This window comes from Scardinius erythrophthalmus (assembly GCF_964197995.2).
Source record: "Scardinius erythrophthalmus genome assembly, chromosome: 14".
NCBI classification, from domain to species: Eukaryota; Metazoa; Chordata; class Actinopteri; order Cypriniformes; family Leuciscidae; genus Scardinius; species Scardinius erythrophthalmus.
Genome location: NC_138234.1, coordinates 38,916,599 through 38,935,239, shown reverse-complemented (window position 1 = coordinate 38,935,239; position 18,641 = coordinate 38,916,599). Strand labels below are relative to the sequence as shown.

General features: G+C 45.1%; 1 protein-coding gene across 6 annotated transcripts in view; it reads right to left on the bottom strand.

Moving 5' to 3' along the window:
- The window catches only part of tasora (transcription activation suppressor a), a 53,802-nt gene that overhangs the window by 4,853 nt on the left and 30,308 nt on the right, over positions 1 to 18,641 (bottom strand). Inside the window, exons 8-21 of one of the 6 annotated variants that reach the window (XM_081384518.1) lie at positions 16,634 to 16,665; positions 14,612 to 14,717; positions 14,440 to 14,543; positions 13,111 to 13,214; positions 12,940 to 13,012; positions 12,784 to 12,861; positions 11,131 to 11,676; positions 9,496 to 9,923; positions 9,065 to 9,191; positions 5,297 to 6,450; positions 2,591 to 2,713; positions 2,344 to 2,503; positions 2,041 to 2,149; positions 1,781 to 1,959 (exon numbers count right to left, since the gene is read on the bottom strand). In XM_081384518.1, coding sequence (XP_081240644.1) covers positions 1,781 to 1,959; positions 2,041 to 2,149; positions 2,344 to 2,503; positions 2,591 to 2,713; positions 5,297 to 6,450; positions 9,065 to 9,191; positions 9,496 to 9,923; positions 11,131 to 11,676; positions 12,784 to 12,861; positions 12,940 to 13,012; positions 13,111 to 13,214; positions 14,440 to 14,543; positions 14,612 to 14,717; positions 16,634 to 16,665 — 3,323 coding nt within the window. Of the gene's footprint in view, positions 1 to 1,780; positions 1,960 to 2,040; positions 2,150 to 2,343; positions 2,504 to 2,590; positions 2,714 to 5,296; positions 6,451 to 9,064; positions 9,192 to 9,495; positions 9,924 to 11,130; positions 11,677 to 12,783; positions 12,862 to 12,939; positions 13,013 to 13,110; positions 13,215 to 14,439; positions 14,544 to 14,611; positions 14,718 to 15,830; positions 16,060 to 16,633; positions 16,666 to 18,641 lie in introns of those variants that run through there. The other 5 variants (XM_081384519.1, XM_081384522.1, XM_081384523.1 and 2 more) reach the window with 5 other exon arrangements.

The window sequence follows — 18,641 nt, the reverse complement described above, 5'->3', positions numbered from 1 at the left end:
TGACGGATAAGGGCCGATGGAGGGAATTTGTCCAGGACACCAGTTACACCCCTACTCTTCTACGAGAAGTGTCATGGGATTTTTAAAGGATTAGTTCACTTCAGGGTTTACATTTCCTGATCATTTACTCCCCCTCCACGTCATCCAAGATGTTCATGTCTTTCTTTCCTCAGTGGAAAAGAAATGAAGGTTTTTGAGGAAAACATTCCAGGATTTTTCCACGTATAGTGTCTTCAATGGGGTCCAAATGTGAGTTTCAGTGCAGCTTCAAAGTCTCGACACGATCCAGCCGAGGAATAAGAGTCTTATCTACACAAACCAGCGGAAATTTTATAACAAAATAAACATTTATACGCTTTTAACCACAAATGCTGGTCTTACAGTAGCTGTGATGCGACACACATTACAGGTCAAGCGTGACGTAGGCGGAAGAACAGATCTAGTGTTTACAAAGCCAACGTGCAAAGACTAACTCTTAAATAAATAAAAGATAAAACAACAATGTCGGACGATTTTGAATATGTCGGATACATTTATAAACCGGAACACGCGTGACCTTTCAACCTGATTACGTAATGAGTGAAGTCGTGGACGTTCAAGAAGAGCATTTGTGGTTAAAAGCGTATAAATGTTTATTTTGTTCTAAATGTCCGCTGGTTTGTCTAGATAAGACTCTTATTCCTCGGCTGGATCGTGTCGAGACTTTGAAGCTGCACTGAAACTCACATTTGGACCTTCAACCCATTGGACCCCATTGAAGACACTATATGGAGAAACATCCTGGAGTGTTTTCCTCAAAAACCTTGTGATGGATTTTTTAATTAATCAAGTTTAATTAATCAACTAACATTTGTTTTTCTTGCAGGAACGACATTCATATGCTTTTAAATGTTTCCAAACTCTGGGGAAAACTTGTGACTGAGTATGTGTGTGTGTGTGTGTGTGTATAAATAACAGAAAGGGGAAGTGAAACTAGACAGATGACTAGTTCTCAAACCTTGTATGTTAAGTAATCACAGAATCAGAGTTTGCTTGTGACAGTGACAGAGGAAAAGGTTGGGGCTTTTGAACCAATTGAACCAATCATACTGAAGATGACGTTAGTCTTATTTGTTTTCTTGATTCTATAAAAACTGTTGTATCCGTGTTTTCTGGTGGGATTCTCAATGGAATTTGTCAGAGATGCTCCGGCCTTGCTTCTTGGGAGAGATTCCCTGAGAACTGATCGGGAAGTTCTCCTGGCCGTGATTAAAGCATTTAAAGGACATTTGCTTGAGTCGATTATTCCTGTGCAGGAAGCTAGTTTAGGAAGGAAGTTAGTTTAGGGAAGCAAGTTAGTTAAGAGTAAGACTCGGCCAGTTGTCGACTGAAGACGCAAGAGCTAGAGTATAAAGGTATTGGGTGTCGATTAGTAGACGCCCCAGATAAAGGTATTGTTGTCGATTTGGAGACGCCTCAGGTAATAAGATCAATTGGGTGTCGATTTGGAGACGCCCCAGATAGTTAGGTTTAGGGAAAAATCTACGACAACCTTCATTTCTTTTCAACTGAAGAAAGAAAGACATGAACATCTTGGATGACGTGGAGGAGAGTAAATGATCAGGACATTTTCATTCTGAAGTGAACTACTCCTTTAATGACCACAGAGAGTCAAACCCGGTTTACTGTCTCATTGGAAGGATGGACTCATACTGACAGGCACGGCCCTACTTATAATGCAAAGCTAGTTCACTAGGTTTAGGAACAATCACACAGTACACTCAAAAAGGTCTAAGAGCACCTGTGAGAAATATCAGGTGTCGTTGCTTGATGAATCTCGCTTGCAGATCCACTAGACAATCGAGGTCCGGAGCTCTTCGTGACGGAGTGTCACACTCGTGGTACGACAGGATCTCCACGATATGTCTCTTCTCATAAGCAGTGAGGATCTCGTACAGGTTCAAGGCGTCAGCTTTGAGCCTGGAGACAGAGAAGCAGCACAGGTCATGGTGAGATCCTGCAGCGTGTGTCAGCACTGTGTGAACGGGTCTGGTGTCGAACCTGCTGTGCTCTCTGAGCTTCTTGTGTGATTTGAAGTGTATCCTCCACCTCCAGGGGCTCTGAGGAGAGTTCAGCTGCTCGATGTGCTCAAGGATATCCCGAAGCTTCTCTGAAAACAGACAAACAGCTTTGCTGAAAAGCTTGCTCAAGTTCAACAAACCTAATCTCAATAATGAGCCTAATCTTCACAGTACTTCAGACTCAGACAGCAACAGGTCTGGGGGGAAAAAGTTCCTGGGACAAATTGGGATGCACGGCTATGCACTTGCTTGGACGCCTGGGAACACGCTGAACGAGCGTTACCTGCTGTGATGACGGCTGGATTCAACACATGCTCATCGGACACGATGAAACCCCCGGACTGAAAGAGCTCATTGTAGGTGTGGTTCTGGATATCACTCAGGTTGTCTACACCAGCAAAGCTCACAGACGGATGCTTCTTCAACGACACTAAAGAAGGGATCTATGGGTATAAAACACAACATCTGTGGTTTCAGTTTATGGTTCCCACATTCAACGAATCCGTTTTGAGTGCTGAGCTGTGACGTACCTTGTGAACCTGAGTGGCGATGTCCATATTTGGGATGATGACCAGTAGTTTATCTTGACTGTTGCTTTTTTCAAGGAAACCCTGAGGGTTACACTCCAAATCCCCCAACTTTTTCAAATATTCCTGTTACAATCGTCAGTACAAGGTTAGTGTCCATCCATCTCGATTTGTTTAACACTTGACAGTTTCACCAACACTGAAGCTACTATTCCACCTTTTTTCAAGTGAAAAGGCTACGTTCAGACTGTCAGTCCAAATCCGATTTTTGTGCATTATTGATTGAAATCCGATCAGATTTAGCTAGTAAGAATGGCCAAAAGTCACATGAAATGTGATGTGTGGTTTGTAGGGGTGTAACAATATATTGTGTATATCACGATACAAAAATGCAACAATAAGTCTCGTGGATAGTGACTCTGTATTGTGTATAATTCACCCAAAACTGTGAGAGAAAAAAATTACGTTTGTGTCAGTTCTACATTAAACTACTGTATATAATGTTGAATATAATATATAATAATGCAATAGGGGAATATTTGTGTGTCCTGATAATGCCAACTGTCTGTTACCTGTAAAAAGTGGCCGACATTATTATAAATATATCTAGTCAGTGACAGAGTGCAAACATATTCGTCTAAAATAATTCTGTATTTTCATCTTCAGAATCATGAATATTTTTATGCTGGTGTCTCTATTGTCCTGTGTTTTGGTCCAATCATATTCATTTACACACACAATGTAATACCAAATTTGCCATTTTAATCAACAGTACATTTTTTGTTAAACTTTTATTACTGTATATGTCTTGGAGGATCGCAATAATATCATATCGCGAGTTCAGTATCGTGACATGAGGGTATTCCCCCACTGCATTATTATACATTATATTCAACATTATATATAGTAGTTTAATGTAGTACTGGCACTAAAACTCTGTAAACTTGTAAACTTTTAGATCAGATTCCAATCGGATTTGGACTGACAGTGTGAACGTAGCCTAATTAGCCATGTTTACACCTGCTATTAGCATCCGACTTCAGGTGGAGGGCACTATACACAGGCGGAGGGCACTAAACACAGGCGGAGGGCACTATACACAGGCGGAGGGCACTAAACACAGGCGGAGGGCACTAAACACAGGCGGAGGGCACTAAACACAGGCGGAGGGCACTATACACAGGCGGAGGGGCACTATACACAGGCGGAGGGCACTAAACACAGGCGGAGGGCACTATACACAGGCGGAGGGGCACTAAACACAGGCGGAGGGCACTAAACACAGGCGGAGGGCACTATACACAGGCGGAGGGCACTAAACACAGGTGGAGGGGCACTAAACACAGGCGGAGGGCACTATACACAGGCGGAGGGGCACTAAACACAGGCGGAGGGCACTAAACACAGGCGGAGGGCACTATACACAGGCGGAGGGCACTAAACACAGGTGGAGGGGGCACTAAACACAGGCGGAGGGCACTAAACACAGGCGGAGGGCACTAAACAGGCGGAGGGCACTAAACACAGGCGGAGGGCACTATACACAGGCGGAGGGCACTAAACACAGGTGGAGGGGCACTAAACACAGGCGGAGGGCACTATACACAGGCGGAGGGGCACTAAACACAGGCGGAGGGCACTAAACACAGGCGGAGGGCACTATACACAGGCGGAGGGCACTAAACACAGGCGGAGGGCACTATACACAGGCGGAGGGCACTAAACACAGGCGGAGGGCACTATACACAGGCGGAGGGCACTATACACAGGCGGAGGGGCACTATACACAGGCGGAGGGCACTAAACACAGGCGGAGGGCACTATACACAGGTGGAGGGCACTAAACACAGGCGGAGGGCACTAAACACAGGTGGAGGGGCACTAAACACAGGCGGAGGGCACTAAACACAGGCGGAGGGCACTAAACACAGGCGGAGGGCACTATACACAGGCGGAGGGGCACTAAACACAGGCGGAGGGGCACTAAACACAGGCGGAGGGGCACTAAACACAGGCGGAGGGCACTAAACACAGGCGGAGGGCACTAAACACAGGCGGAGGGCACTATACACAGGCGGAGGGCACTAAACACAGGCGGAGGGCACTAAACACAGGTGGAGGGGCACTAAACACAGGCGGAGGGCACTATACACAGGCGGAGGGCACTAAACACAGGCGGAGGGCACTAAACACAGGTGGAGGGGCACTAAACACAGGCGGAGGGCACTAAACACAGGCGGAGGGCACTAAACACAGGCGGAGGGGGCACTAAACACAGGCGGAGGGGGCACTAAACACAGGCGGAGGGGGCACTAAACACAGGCGGAGGGGACTAAACACAGGCGGAGGGCACTAAACACAGGCGGAGGGCACTAAACACAGGCGGAGGGCACTAAACACAGGCGGAGGGCACTATACACAGGCGGCGGGGACTAAACACAGTTGGAGGGCACTAAACACAGGCGGAGGGCACTAAACACAGGCGGAGGGCACTAAACACAGGCGGAGGGCACTAAACACAGGCGGAGGGCACTAAACACAGGCGGCGGGGACTAAACACAGTTGGAGGGAACTAAACACAGGCGGAGGGCACTAAACACAGGCGGAGGGCACTAAACACAGGCGGAGGGCACTAAACACAGGCGGAGGGCACTAAACACAGTTGGAGGGAACTAAACACATTTCCTCACACACTGGACACACACGTACCTTTATTTCCCAGCAGACGTCGCTCTCCTCCTCCTCATTGGTGGAATGGATGTAGAAGTGAACCGAGTTCTTCTGAACTCCTTTGAGGATCTCCACCAGGTTACTGATGACCTCTGGCTGCAGCTGATGGATGATGGAGCTGAGCGCGTGCTCCATCGGGACGTCTTCAGCGTGTGTGTGTGTGTGGGCCATGGGGAAGTCTTTAGGGTGTGTGTAGGCCATCGGGACGTCTTCAGTGTGTGTGTATGTGTGGGCCATCGGGACGTCTTCAGCGTGTGTGTGTGCCATCTGACCCTCCACAGTCTCCGTAGTCTCAGCCAGCGAACCACCGTTCATCTCCGGTGAGCCCTGAGGAAGAGTGCTAGTGCTGCTGGCTTCCCGGGTCTGCTGGTTCTCCGAGTCCTGCTCTGATGGCCACAGCGTTCGGGGAGGTTCGTGGACATCAGGGTCAGGCACACTTGAGTGGTGAGGTGTCACTGAGTCCGGCAGGGCACTAGAAGGGGAACACGGCCTCAGAGACGACTCAAAAGTGTCCGGTTTAGTGGTCGAAGGCGAGGAAGCACAAGGATTAATGCTGGAGGACGTATCAGGGACATATGAAGTAACAGAAGTGGACGAAGACACGTCTTCTTGAGCTGAACGCGGTTCACTGGCACTCCGGGAGTCTATGAACATCTTCAGGCTGTCCCGGAAAGAGCTGATGTAGTTGGTGACAGGGAAGGGTGTGTTGAACTTTGAGACGTAATCAGAAAGTGGCAGAACTGGAGTCTTGGGCGCTCCTCGCGAGCCCTGAGTGCTCAAACAAGACACGTAATAAATGTGTCTGTTCCTCAAGAGCTTCTCGACCTCACTGGAGAAGCCGGAGATCTGCTCGTCCACTATGAGGTCGACACCACTGCTCGAACCCAGCGCAGGGGCTCCGTCACCAGGAGTGTTGCTCTCAGGGGCCTCCGCCGGAGGGACGGGCTCGTCCTCGTCCGCTGCTCCGGTCTGATCCTCCGGGTCCTCCGCGGTGTTGCTGCTGTCGGGCTGGTAGGCGGGGGACAGGTCCTTCTTGTCCGGCGTGGTGTGTGTGGACACAACCGGGCTCTGGAGGAAGCGGGGGTCTTCAGGATAGTCCATCTGTCTCTGGGAATATCTCTCTGTTTTCAGACCTAAGTGAGCAATTTAGAAAATTAACATTCTGAAAACTGTAAACAACGTACATGAATTGATAAACTATAAAATGTAATCCTCAGCAAAGAAGATGTCAAGAAGTCAAGTCACCTTTATTTATATAGTGCTTTTTACAATACAGATTGTTTCTTAAGTCAGCATGAAGTCAAATTAAGACTCCCCCCAAATCTCTAGCTGTAAATGTGTCTTTCAAGTGGAAATAGGGCTGTTTTCGACTAAGGATTTTCATAGTCGAATCTGATTCGTTAGATTTTGCCGTAGTCGACTGATAGTCGAACCTTTTTTTTTTTTCTTTTTTTTTTTTAGATAGCAGCTAGTTTTTTTCCATTTCAAACAAAAGAGCTAAAAAACACATATATATCACACATATATCATAACATTTCATAAACATGAGGAGCAATATGAGAGAGAAATTTGGTGATGGTTGTTTAGGTACATTAAATCACGTAAAGCTTTTCCACGCCCATGAGAACCGCGTGGAGTCAACTCACAGCCGCTCCGCTGCCCTGCTGAAAATGTGAAGCAGAAACGCTTAATATCAGATAACGTCCATAATAATTGGACTCTGGGTTCGATTTTTTGACCATTTTCAGTGGTTATGAGGAGCAATATGAGAGGGAAATTTGGTAATCGTTGTTTAGGTACATTAAACAACGTAAAGCTTTTTAACGCACATGAGAACCGTGTGGAGTCAGCTTTTTAACACATGAGAACCGTGTGGAGTCAACTTTTTAACGCACATGAGAACCGTGTGGAGTCAGCTTTTTAACACATGAGAACCGTGTGGAGTCAACTTTTTAACACATGAGAACCGTGTGGAGTCAACTCACAGCCGCTCCGCAGCCCTGCTGAAAATGTGAAGCAGAAACGCTTAATATCAGATAACGTCCATAATAATTGGACTCTGGGTTCGATTTTTTTTTATCATTTTAAGTGGTTATGTGGAGCAACATGAGAGGGGAATTTGGTAATCATTGTTTAGGTACATTAAACCATGTAAAGCTTTTAACGCACATGAGAACCGTGTGGAGTCAACTCACAGCCGCTCCGCAGCCCTGCTGAAAATGTGAAGCAGATTTTTGAATACATTTTTATTTATTTACATTAGTAAGCTACAGGACATCGTCTTTCAAAACATGACCTGAAAAAATTAAATAAAAATGGTACCCAGCCCTTCTGAAAATGCGAATGCGTCTCTGTCCCCAGCACATTTCAAACCAAACTGACGCCCATGTATTCGACTATGAGGTTCATAGTCGAATCAGACCTCTCCGAATCGAATCGTCGAATCCTCGACTATTAGAAGTCAGCCCTAAGTGGAAATGTGCTGAAAAATCACGAAAAATCGTCCACATGGTTCAAACAAAGGTAGTTCTCTTACGGCCCTGATACTAAATCAAAGAACAAACTGGAGTGACGTCACTTCGAACAAAATCATGCCAAAGTGAAGTTTGTTTGGAGTTCGTTTTGGTAGTTTGAAACAGCTTGAAAAAAGCAATCTTTCTGGAAAGAGTGACACAGAACTTCCCCGTATATCAGGGCCTTTACGGTCTTTCATATTTCATTAGGTCAGGACTTGTAGAGTGTGTGACGAAACCATGACTTCGGTCACGCACACTGAGTGTCAGAAACACAGCGACATTTCTAAAACGGGAAAGAGCTGTGAGATCGACTGTACAAGTGAATTTGACAAGAAATCTGAGGTGTATTTTTACAGACTTCTGAAAGCTACAGAACAGAGAAGCAAATGGATCGCTTTAACTCACAGAAACAACTGGATCCAGACAGAGAAACGTGGATTTGCAGTTATCAGTTTGTGTCAATATGATGAATTTAGGGGTAAAATCATACCCTATTATTGTACATATTGTAAGTATTTAACTGAGGAGTTGTCAATACAATATGTAACATAAATATGTTATATATTGTATTGCCAACTCATCAATTAAATACAGTTTTTACCATCGTATATACCGCCTAATTGGATGTTTTTAAATAAACACTGACAAAAACTATACAAGTTTTAGTGCTACATATAAATAACATTGATATGAGTGATCACCCGGATTTAGACCTAAAGATATTGTATTTATTTAAAGCGTTCACATGCAAATTTGATTTATTTATTTCCTGGCTGCATGTCAATATCCATGGATCACTGGATCTTTGGTAAGTTGTGAGGAACACTATATCGAGTCCAACCTTTAGTTTAAACTGATAATCGTCTGCTTTACTGGCGTTTCCACAGTTTCCCCTGTTAACTCCAGTCACACAGCAGCTCTTCTGCCACTCAGAAGACTGTCAGGACTGTGTTTCGGCATTGACAATACATTTTCACGCCCCTAAACGTGACGCAAAACAAAATGAATGCGTTACATGTCAGTCAAACATCGTCTTGGCTGAATCTTGAAGAAAAGCTGCGAAAGAGTCCTGAGCTTCTACCGTCAGCCTGAAGGTTGGTTACGCGAGACTAACGCATTGGCCTTGCTAACTTAAAATGCATAACATAATAATACCGACTGTAAAAAACAAACGTTTTTGCTGATATGAACTTGCAAGGTCATTCTGAGACCTCTTCCTCAGTGCCTGTACCTGTGATGGGGATCAGCACCCATGGGATGGTCTTCTCCCCGAGCAGGTTAACGCCGCGCTGCTGTCCGCCTGAGTCTGAACACGGGCTGAACGCTTCTAAACTGCTCAGGCTTCCGGCCGTCTCCTCCTGAAACGCAAACTCAGCATCAGCATCCAGACCGGCTTTTAAACCACATCACTGGAGAAATGCCGACTATCGTAAAAAGAAACAATACTTTGGCTAGATGTCAAACTAGCAGCTGTTGTAAGTAAAGAAGTATTCAGACATCTGCTCCTGTTTTTCATCTTTATATTTATTAAATGTTTGCTGGTGTAAAAACCGATTACTTATTGCTCCACATTCACCAGAACAATGGCTTTTAATATAGGCCAGACTTACTTAACCTAACCTGAGAATAATACATAAATAGAGTTAAGATCAAAGTACACACGTGAACAGTGAAGGTGTAAACGCTGAGTTGTTGAGCACCCTGATCTACCTCGAGACCGTCTGTCCTCTCGGGCTCCTCCTCGTTGATGAACCTCTTCCTCAGGTCGATGTCTCGGTCCGTGGGGAGGCCGAGTCTCAGCATGCTGTCGAACAGAGCGGCGTCAGAGATGTCCTCGCCGTCCTTCATCTCGGAGTCCGCAGGCGACTCGGAGGACACTCGGGTCAGGTTGTCGATCAGCTTGATGACCTCGAGCGCCCCGTGGGTCTTGTCTTTGCGCAGGTCTGTGTCGAGACTGCCCTTCCCGAAGCTGTCCAGCATCTGCATGACCTTCAGCGCACTCTGAGACTTGTCCTTCCTCAGGTCCGTGTCCTGAAGACCACAAGTGCTCAGGACATCAGAGAGATGAGGAGTGGACTGCCTCTCGTCCGCTGACGGAGAGAAGGGGGGGGGGGGGGGAGACAGACAGAGAGAGAGAGAGAGAGAGAGAGAGAGAGAGAGACAGAGAGAGAGCGCGAGAGAGAGAGCGCGAGAGAGAGAGAGAGAGAGAGAGAGAGAGAGAGAGAGAGAGAGAGAGAGAGAGAGAGAGAGAGAGAGAGAGAGAGAGAGAGAGAGAGAGAGAGAGAGAGAGAGAGAGAGAGAGAGAGAGAGAGAGAGAGAGAGAGAGAGAGAGAGAGAGAGAGAGAGAGAGAGAGAGAGAGAGCATTAATGACTGACACCTGTGACCAGCCTCGCAAATAACAGGCTCTAAAATCAAGACAAGGAATGACACTGTACAATAAAACATATATATGTGTGTGTGTGTGTGTGTGTGTGTGTACAGGGTTTGATATTAACTAATTAATTGCGCTAAATGACAGATTTGTCTTACATGAACTTCCCCAGCAAAGTGAGTAAACAATAAGTAACACGCCAAGTTGGCTCGTGATTTGGCTAAAGATTAAAGGCTCATTATTATGGTTTAGTATCTACTGTATCACAGAACAATGTTAATATGTTATTGTTACATATAATATTATAATATTCAGTTCTGAAACCAACTCACCCCCTCCCCCCAATACATTAAAGTAATTAAATTAATATCATAAACATGCGACTAGTCGACTAATGGCTTACGCGAATCATTACCAGGAGAATCTTTGGATAGGGCAGCCCTAACAACAGACACATCTAATAAGGCAATTAAAAAATAAAAAATTGCCCCTAAGAAGGTACATGGGAATCAATTCCAAGGGCAAATATTTCTCCTTTATGAAGATGTCTGACCCTGGCAGGTACACAAGTCAAACGTACAGCCAAAAGCGAATCTAATGCTGTCGAAGCCTCTCAGTGGCCGCTCCTGATCTCTGGAGGAGTCTGCAGCTCGGACGGCTCACGTCGATGCTTTAGACCCAGCTGTGCTCTCTAACCTCTCGACATGAGTTCTGATACTGTGACATTCTCTGTTCTCTGTCTATTTGTGTGTGTATCCTGACATTGTTAAGCACTTTGGTCGCTTTTAAATGTGCTATACAAATAAATGTGAACTTTAACTATACAGTGCAGACACGATTCAGAAATGAACCTTTGCACTGATGAATGTAAACTCTGCATCTTCATCCTTCATCTACTCCCCCAGATTACCCAGAATCTCCTCACCTTCCCCGAGTTCGCCGCTGGGTTTGTTCCTCTGGCGTTTTGCGGGTCCTTCAGGAGCGTGGGGCTCCCCCTTCCTCTTCTCCGCGGCCTCGGCCGCCCCTGCGCTCCCCTGCGAACTCTTCTTGTTGAGCTGGATGAGCTCCAGCAGCTCCTTCACTCTCTCTGGGTTCTCCTGAGCGCTCCCGGCGCCCCCCAGCTCCTCCACCGCCGTCTTCAGGCTGCCGTGGGCCAGCGTGAACAGGCCCGGGCTGTAGATGTAGGGCCGCAGGAAGGGCTCCCAGTTGGTCTTCTGCCGGGGAGCGGGGAACAGCTTCTCCCGCACGTCCAGCTTGGGGTCGTAGTCGGTCCTGACGCGCTGCACGGGTTTGCCCAGGCGCAGGTTGGTGAGGTACTCGCACACCGTCTGCTGTACGTAGGCGCTGGGGTCAGCGGGGGGGTCGGCGCGAGCCTTGCTCAGGGCCGAGTGAAGGGCGGACACGAACGACTCGTGCTGGGGCATGACGGGACCCCAGCGCTCGGAGGACACGGGCCTGCAGGGAGCAGACGCTTCACAAACACAAACACAAACTATTAAAATGAGAAATAAGATTAGCGAGACTTCAGCCTGAAACATACTCTACTGCAAATATGAGAACGCAGACAGCTTTTCGTACAGTGTGTGTGAATGCCATGTTTCCATTTAAAGTTGTGAAACTTATGCAGGGTTGGAATATGGCATAAAACATTTGCTAATGAAGCAGCGTTTCTGTCATGTGTTCAAGAGAACAAAGCTGTCAATTACTGGGAGATTCTGTAAAAATAAATAAAAAGGGCGTTGCTGAAATCAGGGAAGACACTGGCTCTTTTATCCTCATCAAATGTAAGACGAAAGGCAATAATAATTCATGTTTTCTTGAAATATCCAAAATGATCATCTATAGAGATTCTAAAAATGTGCAAACAATTGAGCTGGAAACACTTTTTATCCGATAAGAAGACTACGAAGGAAACACATTTACAGAGTAAATCTCTCGATACGCAACAATAAACTCAGGTGACTTTCTCTCAGCAGAGGCTGTGATTGGATAACTGGACTAACCAGCGGACCAATCACATCGCAGCATCTCAGATGTCGGTTGGTTGGTCCCTCCAGAAGCGTCTCACACGAGTGTGTTCACAAACACCAGCATCCCAACGCTAGAGATCATGACAGCGGTTACTGAGTTTCGACTGACGCTCTGAGACACACTCGTTTATGATGGAGGGAAACAACCGACTGCAGAAACTCACAGCTTTACTACTGATAAAGTTCCAATTTCCCAGGAAGTGATGATTTTGTTCTCTTGAACACATCAAATGTTTTATGCCATTTCTGTTAAATTCACAACTGGATGGAAACATGGATATTGGTATTGGTATCATTATGACAGTAGTTTGAAGAGAAGCTCACTAACCACATCAGCTAAAATAAGATAAACAGTGTATGCTTATGACTAGACACATGATTGATAACACCAGTTTAACAGCACAGACATTTGAAGTTAATACGATCACTTCCAGTTAATGAAATATGTTAAAGAATGTGCTGGCAATATTTTGGTCTGTGTTTGCATTAAACATGTTTCTGGCTTTACGAAGGTTCATGTCAGTTTAACGGTGTCTCCAGATACTCACTGCTCTTCAACAGCTCGCGCTTCTCTCGGTAAATAAAAAGTGCTTGTATGCACGACATTTTCCAGCCGCCTCGTCGCTCTGTAAAATCAAAGACATTTGAAATATTTCAGAGATCGACTAGTTTTACACTGCCGTCTCGCCATCATTAGATCATACCGCTTGAGTTGGCCATCTGACTGGCAGAGAGCAGGAAGAGAAAGCCTCGGTCCTTCACCATGTTCACCAGCACCTGCAGAGACAGAGACCAGTCAGCTCGTGAACGACAGCCACATCATCAGCGCGAGACGGCGCTCGTGAACATCATCAGCAGGAGTGGAGGCCGCTCACCAGACCCTGCTCCTCCAGCTTCTGCAGCAGAGCGCTCAGACTCTTCGGGGACTTGTCCTTCTCCACCACGTCGAACAGACTGCAGAACATGCCACTCTTGGACACTGCCAAAACAAACCACAGACATTATTCACAGAATATTATCCTTCCTCTACTCAATGCAACTTTAACATCCCTACAATACATGTACAAAACCAAACAAATAAACCCACACATCACTAAATAATCACATGTGCTGAAAACTCGACTGCATATCGTGACACATATCACTGAAGAATGTATCACTGGTATATGTTTATTTTTAATTGCACTAATTATGCCAATAAATGTCCCCCTTATCTTCAACAATACTTTGTCAGACACATCTCAGCCTATCCCATTCGACATTTGCTACATCCATTTTTTGCTACACCAAGAATCCGACGGGAAATTGGGAGAAGAGCATTTTGTCATAAAGCTCCTATGGACTGGAATAACCTCCCACTGTCACTGAAATCTATTACATCTTTACATTTATTTAAATCAGCTCTATTTTCATATTTAAAGACACCATGTACATGTTTTAATTGAGGATTCCTTTTCTCAGTTCATACTATAGTAAATCTTGGGCACATTAGAATGCTGTAATGTCATGTGAACATTCATTATTATTATTAGGCCTTATTATTATTATTTTTTTTTATTTATTGTTTTGTCAATGTAAACCATGTAATTTATTGTATAATTTGAGGAGGAGGTGGGTCTTATGGGGGGAAATGCTGTGAATGATGTCCTGTTGAGTTTGGTCTTTCTTTTTGTGCTGTTTTTCTTTTTACATGTGTTATTGTGTATTGTTAAGTTTTGAGCATGTGTGGCTCTTGGTGTTATTTTCAATTGGTGATTGAAAGGACCCGCTTGAAAATGAGATGGTACATCTCAAGGGGCTATCCAAAATAAAAGAATAAAGAATATCCCTGGCGCTCTACCTCACTTTGACAAGTTGGCATTTTTGAAATTGTCGACATTAGGGCCGCACTATATTGCATCGCAGTGTCTAAATGCATAGCGATACATGAAAATACAGGAATGTTCACCAGATGACTTGAATAGTTATATAGAATTAATGGTAAAGAATTAATGGTATCAGCCAAAATGTTCATATCTGTGCGTCCGTAATCCTTCCAGGGCTGAAAGATTTGGGAAATGGTGTACTCTACAATAACGAACACCAATCTCCAATCTCTTTACCGGAGTTCACATAGGGCACATTCACACAGTTTTTGACCAATTCAATATAAAATAAATGGTAATAATTGTGAAGATTTATGAACATTATGAACAAGGCTGAACCTTCATGGCTGCCGGTGTAGATGCTCCAGGAGAAGAGTGCGGACGGGATCTTCTGCTTCACCTGCTGCAGACTCATCACTTTACCAATCTCGATCTTCTCCGGCCTGAGACAACAACAGCTGATCAGTGACGGCACAGGCACACAGTTACCACACACAGGCGAGGGACTCACAGTTTGTACGGCAGGAAGGGCTGAGACAGCGAGCGAAGGCAGGCCTGGTACACGTCTCTCCCCTCGTTCACGAAGTGCCCTCTCCACACCGTGTAGCAGCGCCGGCCTGTCACCACACCGAGGAGAAGGAGAAGGAGATGAGCAACACAAGCACTCCAGACACGCATGCTCTTATGTTTCCCCATTCCACCAAAGGTGAATTTGAAGATTTCTTCCATACAACAGTTCATTAAGATCCCCTTAAGGCTAGTCATTCCCCTCGGCGGCCATCTTTGACCCGCCTCTCGGGCAGCGCCTGTCTCTCTGAATGAGCTGTTCACTGAGCTTACGGTTAAACCTCATATTTGAAATCACCAATGAAATCTGACAGCAACTGTCTCATAAAAGTAGCTTCAGCTGCAGTGACACGACTTTAACAATCACCGATTGGCTCTTTCATTTGGAAGGCGGGACACTTTCTCCTATAGAGGGCTGAAACAAACGATTATTTTGATAATCGATTAATCTAACGATTATTAGAACAATTAATCGACTAATCGTCGATTATTTCACAGACTAATCAGTAAGTTTGGAACGATTATTCAGCCTTTTCAATTAGTTAAAACACTGAGTTATACATATTCTAACTATAATATAAAAAAAGAAAATAATCACTTCAGCTTTTGAAATGGTTGGTTTAATGAACTTTGAGCCAACTAAACAGGTCATTCTCTTTAAGTTTTCAGATTTCTGTCCAACTCAAATCACACACAAATGCAAAAAGCATTGGTTAAATATTCGGTTCTCTTTCAATAGAAAAAAATAAACAAGAAAAATTATCAGCTGCATTACAGACAAACTTAAACTGCAAACAATTATTATAAGAACACAATTTAAAAAAAATGACAGCTGAGCAGACAGAGACATTCTCATTCACCTTTTAATTTACAGTATAAAAAAATACTTGACATGATATTCTTCATAACATCTCCTTTTGTAAGTCTTCATGAATATGGAACAAAATACAGGCAAGTGATAAGACTGTAATAACTAATAGAGTTACAATAATAAAAACAGCCCTGACTCCTAAGCTCGATCAAGCTTTATTCTATACAAAAATAATCATCACATTACTGTAATTATATTATTATTGTAAATATTATTGCTATTATTAGTAATACTGCATTCTCTAAAAAGAGATTTACTGCTAGTTATTTAGCTTCAGCTGGAGAACATTCACCTCTCACCAGCTCGTCTCGTGCCGGGTTTTTCCTCTTTAAGTGCTTTAACATGCATGTTGTGCTCCCGTGAAAAGCAAGTTCCGCCTTGCATGTATTGCACACGACAGTATTCTTGGTTTGAAGTTTTGTGAAACTTTCACAGACCTTGCTAGATCGGATTCGTTTGCACTCCGTCAGAGAATGTCTAATATGGCGAGAAGTTTCACTCTCAGTACACTTCCGGCTTCTGAACTGACGGGCTCTGACTCCGTCATAATTCGCGCGGTTTTCTTCTACCGCAATAGCATTATAACGGCTGCATTACACTCTAGCGCTACAGCCCCGTAGCGGTCAAATCGCGATATTGCAGGCCCTTACATTAGGTCACGTGGGATCAAACGACTACTCGACAACAAAGATATTTGTCGACAATGTCGACTAATCGTTTCAGCCCTAATCTCCTATACATCATCATTTGGCAGCACTGCATCTGACTTTCACAATCACATTAACTCCTACAACAGCGAACCTTACAAAGACTGAATCGTGAATTGCTGGAAGTTCAACTCATATACAGAACCATACACACATATATATTTGTGCTGTTTGCTTTTCAATACCGTTTTAAATGTTGTTTGAGTTTTTGTGTGTTTATATAAAGTCACAAAAGGTGCTTAGGTTGCTGTTTTTTACTCATTGGTTTAAACATATGTTGATGATGCCCTAAAACAGATATATAATGATCATTTCCGCAGAGATGAAGGTGTTTGTTATAAATAAACTGTAGATAAACTGTTGTACAGGAGATGCTGCTGGATCTCACCTCTGCTCGTCGCTGACGGCTGGCTGTTGGACCTGAGGAACACACACACAGTCTCTGTTACACTGCAGTCTGAGAGTCTCACACACAGTCTCTGTTACACTGCAGTCTGAGAGTCTCACACACAGTCTCTGTTACACACACAGTCTCCATTACACACACAGTCTCTGTTACACACAGTCTCCGTTACACACACAGTCTCTGTTACACTGCAGTCTGAGAGTCTCACACACACAGTCTCCGTTACACTGCAGTCTGAGAGTCTCACACACAGTCTCTGTTACACTGCAGTCTGAGAGTCTCACACACAGTCTCTGTTACACCGCAGTCTGAGTCTCACACACAGTCTCTGTTACACTGCAGTCTGAGTCTCACACACACAGTCTCTGTTACACTGCAGTCTGAGAGTCTCACACAGTCTCCGTTACACTGCAGTCTGAGAGTCTCACACACAGTCTCTGTTACACTGCAGTCTGAGAGTCTCACACACAGTCTCTGTTACACCGCAGTCTGAGTCTCACACACAGTCTCTGTTACACTGCAGTCTGACAGTCTCACACACAGTCTCTGTTACACTGCAGTCTGAGAGTCTCACACACAGTCTCTGTTACACTGCAGTCTGAGAGTCTCACACACAGTCTCTGTTACACTGCAGTCTGAGAGTCTCACACACAGTCTCTGTTACACTGCAGTCTGAGAGTCTCACACACAGTCTCTGTTACACTGCAGTCTGAGTCTCACACACAGTCTCTGTTACACTGCAGTCTGAGAGTCTCACACACAGTCTCTGTTACACCGCAGTCTGAGTCTCACACACAGTCTCTGTTACACTACAGTCTGAGAGTCTCACACACACAGTCTCCGTTACACTGCAGTCTGAGAGTCTCACACACAGTCTCTGTTACACTGCAGTCTGAGAGTCTCACACACACAGTCTCTGTTACACTGCAGTCTGAGAGTCTCACACACAGTCTCTGTTACACTGCAGTCTGAGAGTCTCACACACACAGTCTCTGTTACACTGCAGTCTGAGAGTCTCACACAGTCTCTGTTACACTGCAGTCTGAGTCTCACACACAGTCTCTGTTACACTGCAGTCTGAGAGTCTCACACACAGTCTCTGTTACACTGCAGTCTGAGAGTCTCACACACAGTCTCTGTTACACTACAGTCTGAGAGTCTCACACACACAGTCTCCGTTACACTGCAGTCTGAGAGTCTCACACACAGTCTCTGTTACACTGCAGTCTGAGAGTCTCACACACAGTCTCTGTTACACTGCAGTCTGAGAGTCTCACACACAGTCTCTGTTACACTGCAGTCTGACAGTCTCACACACAGTCTCTGTTACACTGCAGTCTGAGAGTCTCACACACAGTCTCTGTTACACTGCAGTCTGAGAGTCTCACACACAGTCTCTGTTACACTGCAGTCTGAGAGTCTCACACACAGTCTCTGTTACACTACAGTCTGAGAGTCTCACACACACAGTCTCCGTTACACTGCAGTCTGAGAGTCTCACACACAGTCTCTGTTACACTGCAGTCTGAGAGTCTCACACACAGTCTCTGTTACACCGCAGTCTGAGTCTCACACACAGTCTCTGTTACACTACAGTCTGAGAGTCTCACACACACAGTCTCCGTTACACTGCAGTCTGAGAGTCTCACACACAGTCTCTGTTACACTGCAGTCTGAGAGTCTCACACACACAGTCTCTGTTACACTGCAGTCTGAGAGTCTCACACACAGTCTCTGTTACACTGCAGTCTGAGAGTCTCACACACACAGTCTCTGTTACACTGCAGTCTGAGAGTCTCACACAGTCTCTGTTACACTGCAGTCTGAGTCTCACACACAGTCTCTGTTACACTGCAGTCTGAGTCTCACACACAGTCTCTGTTACACTGCAGTCTGACAGTCTCACACACAGTCTCTGTTACACTGCAGTCTGAGAGTCTCACACACAGTCTCTGTTACACTGCAGTCTGAGAGTCTCACACACAGTCTC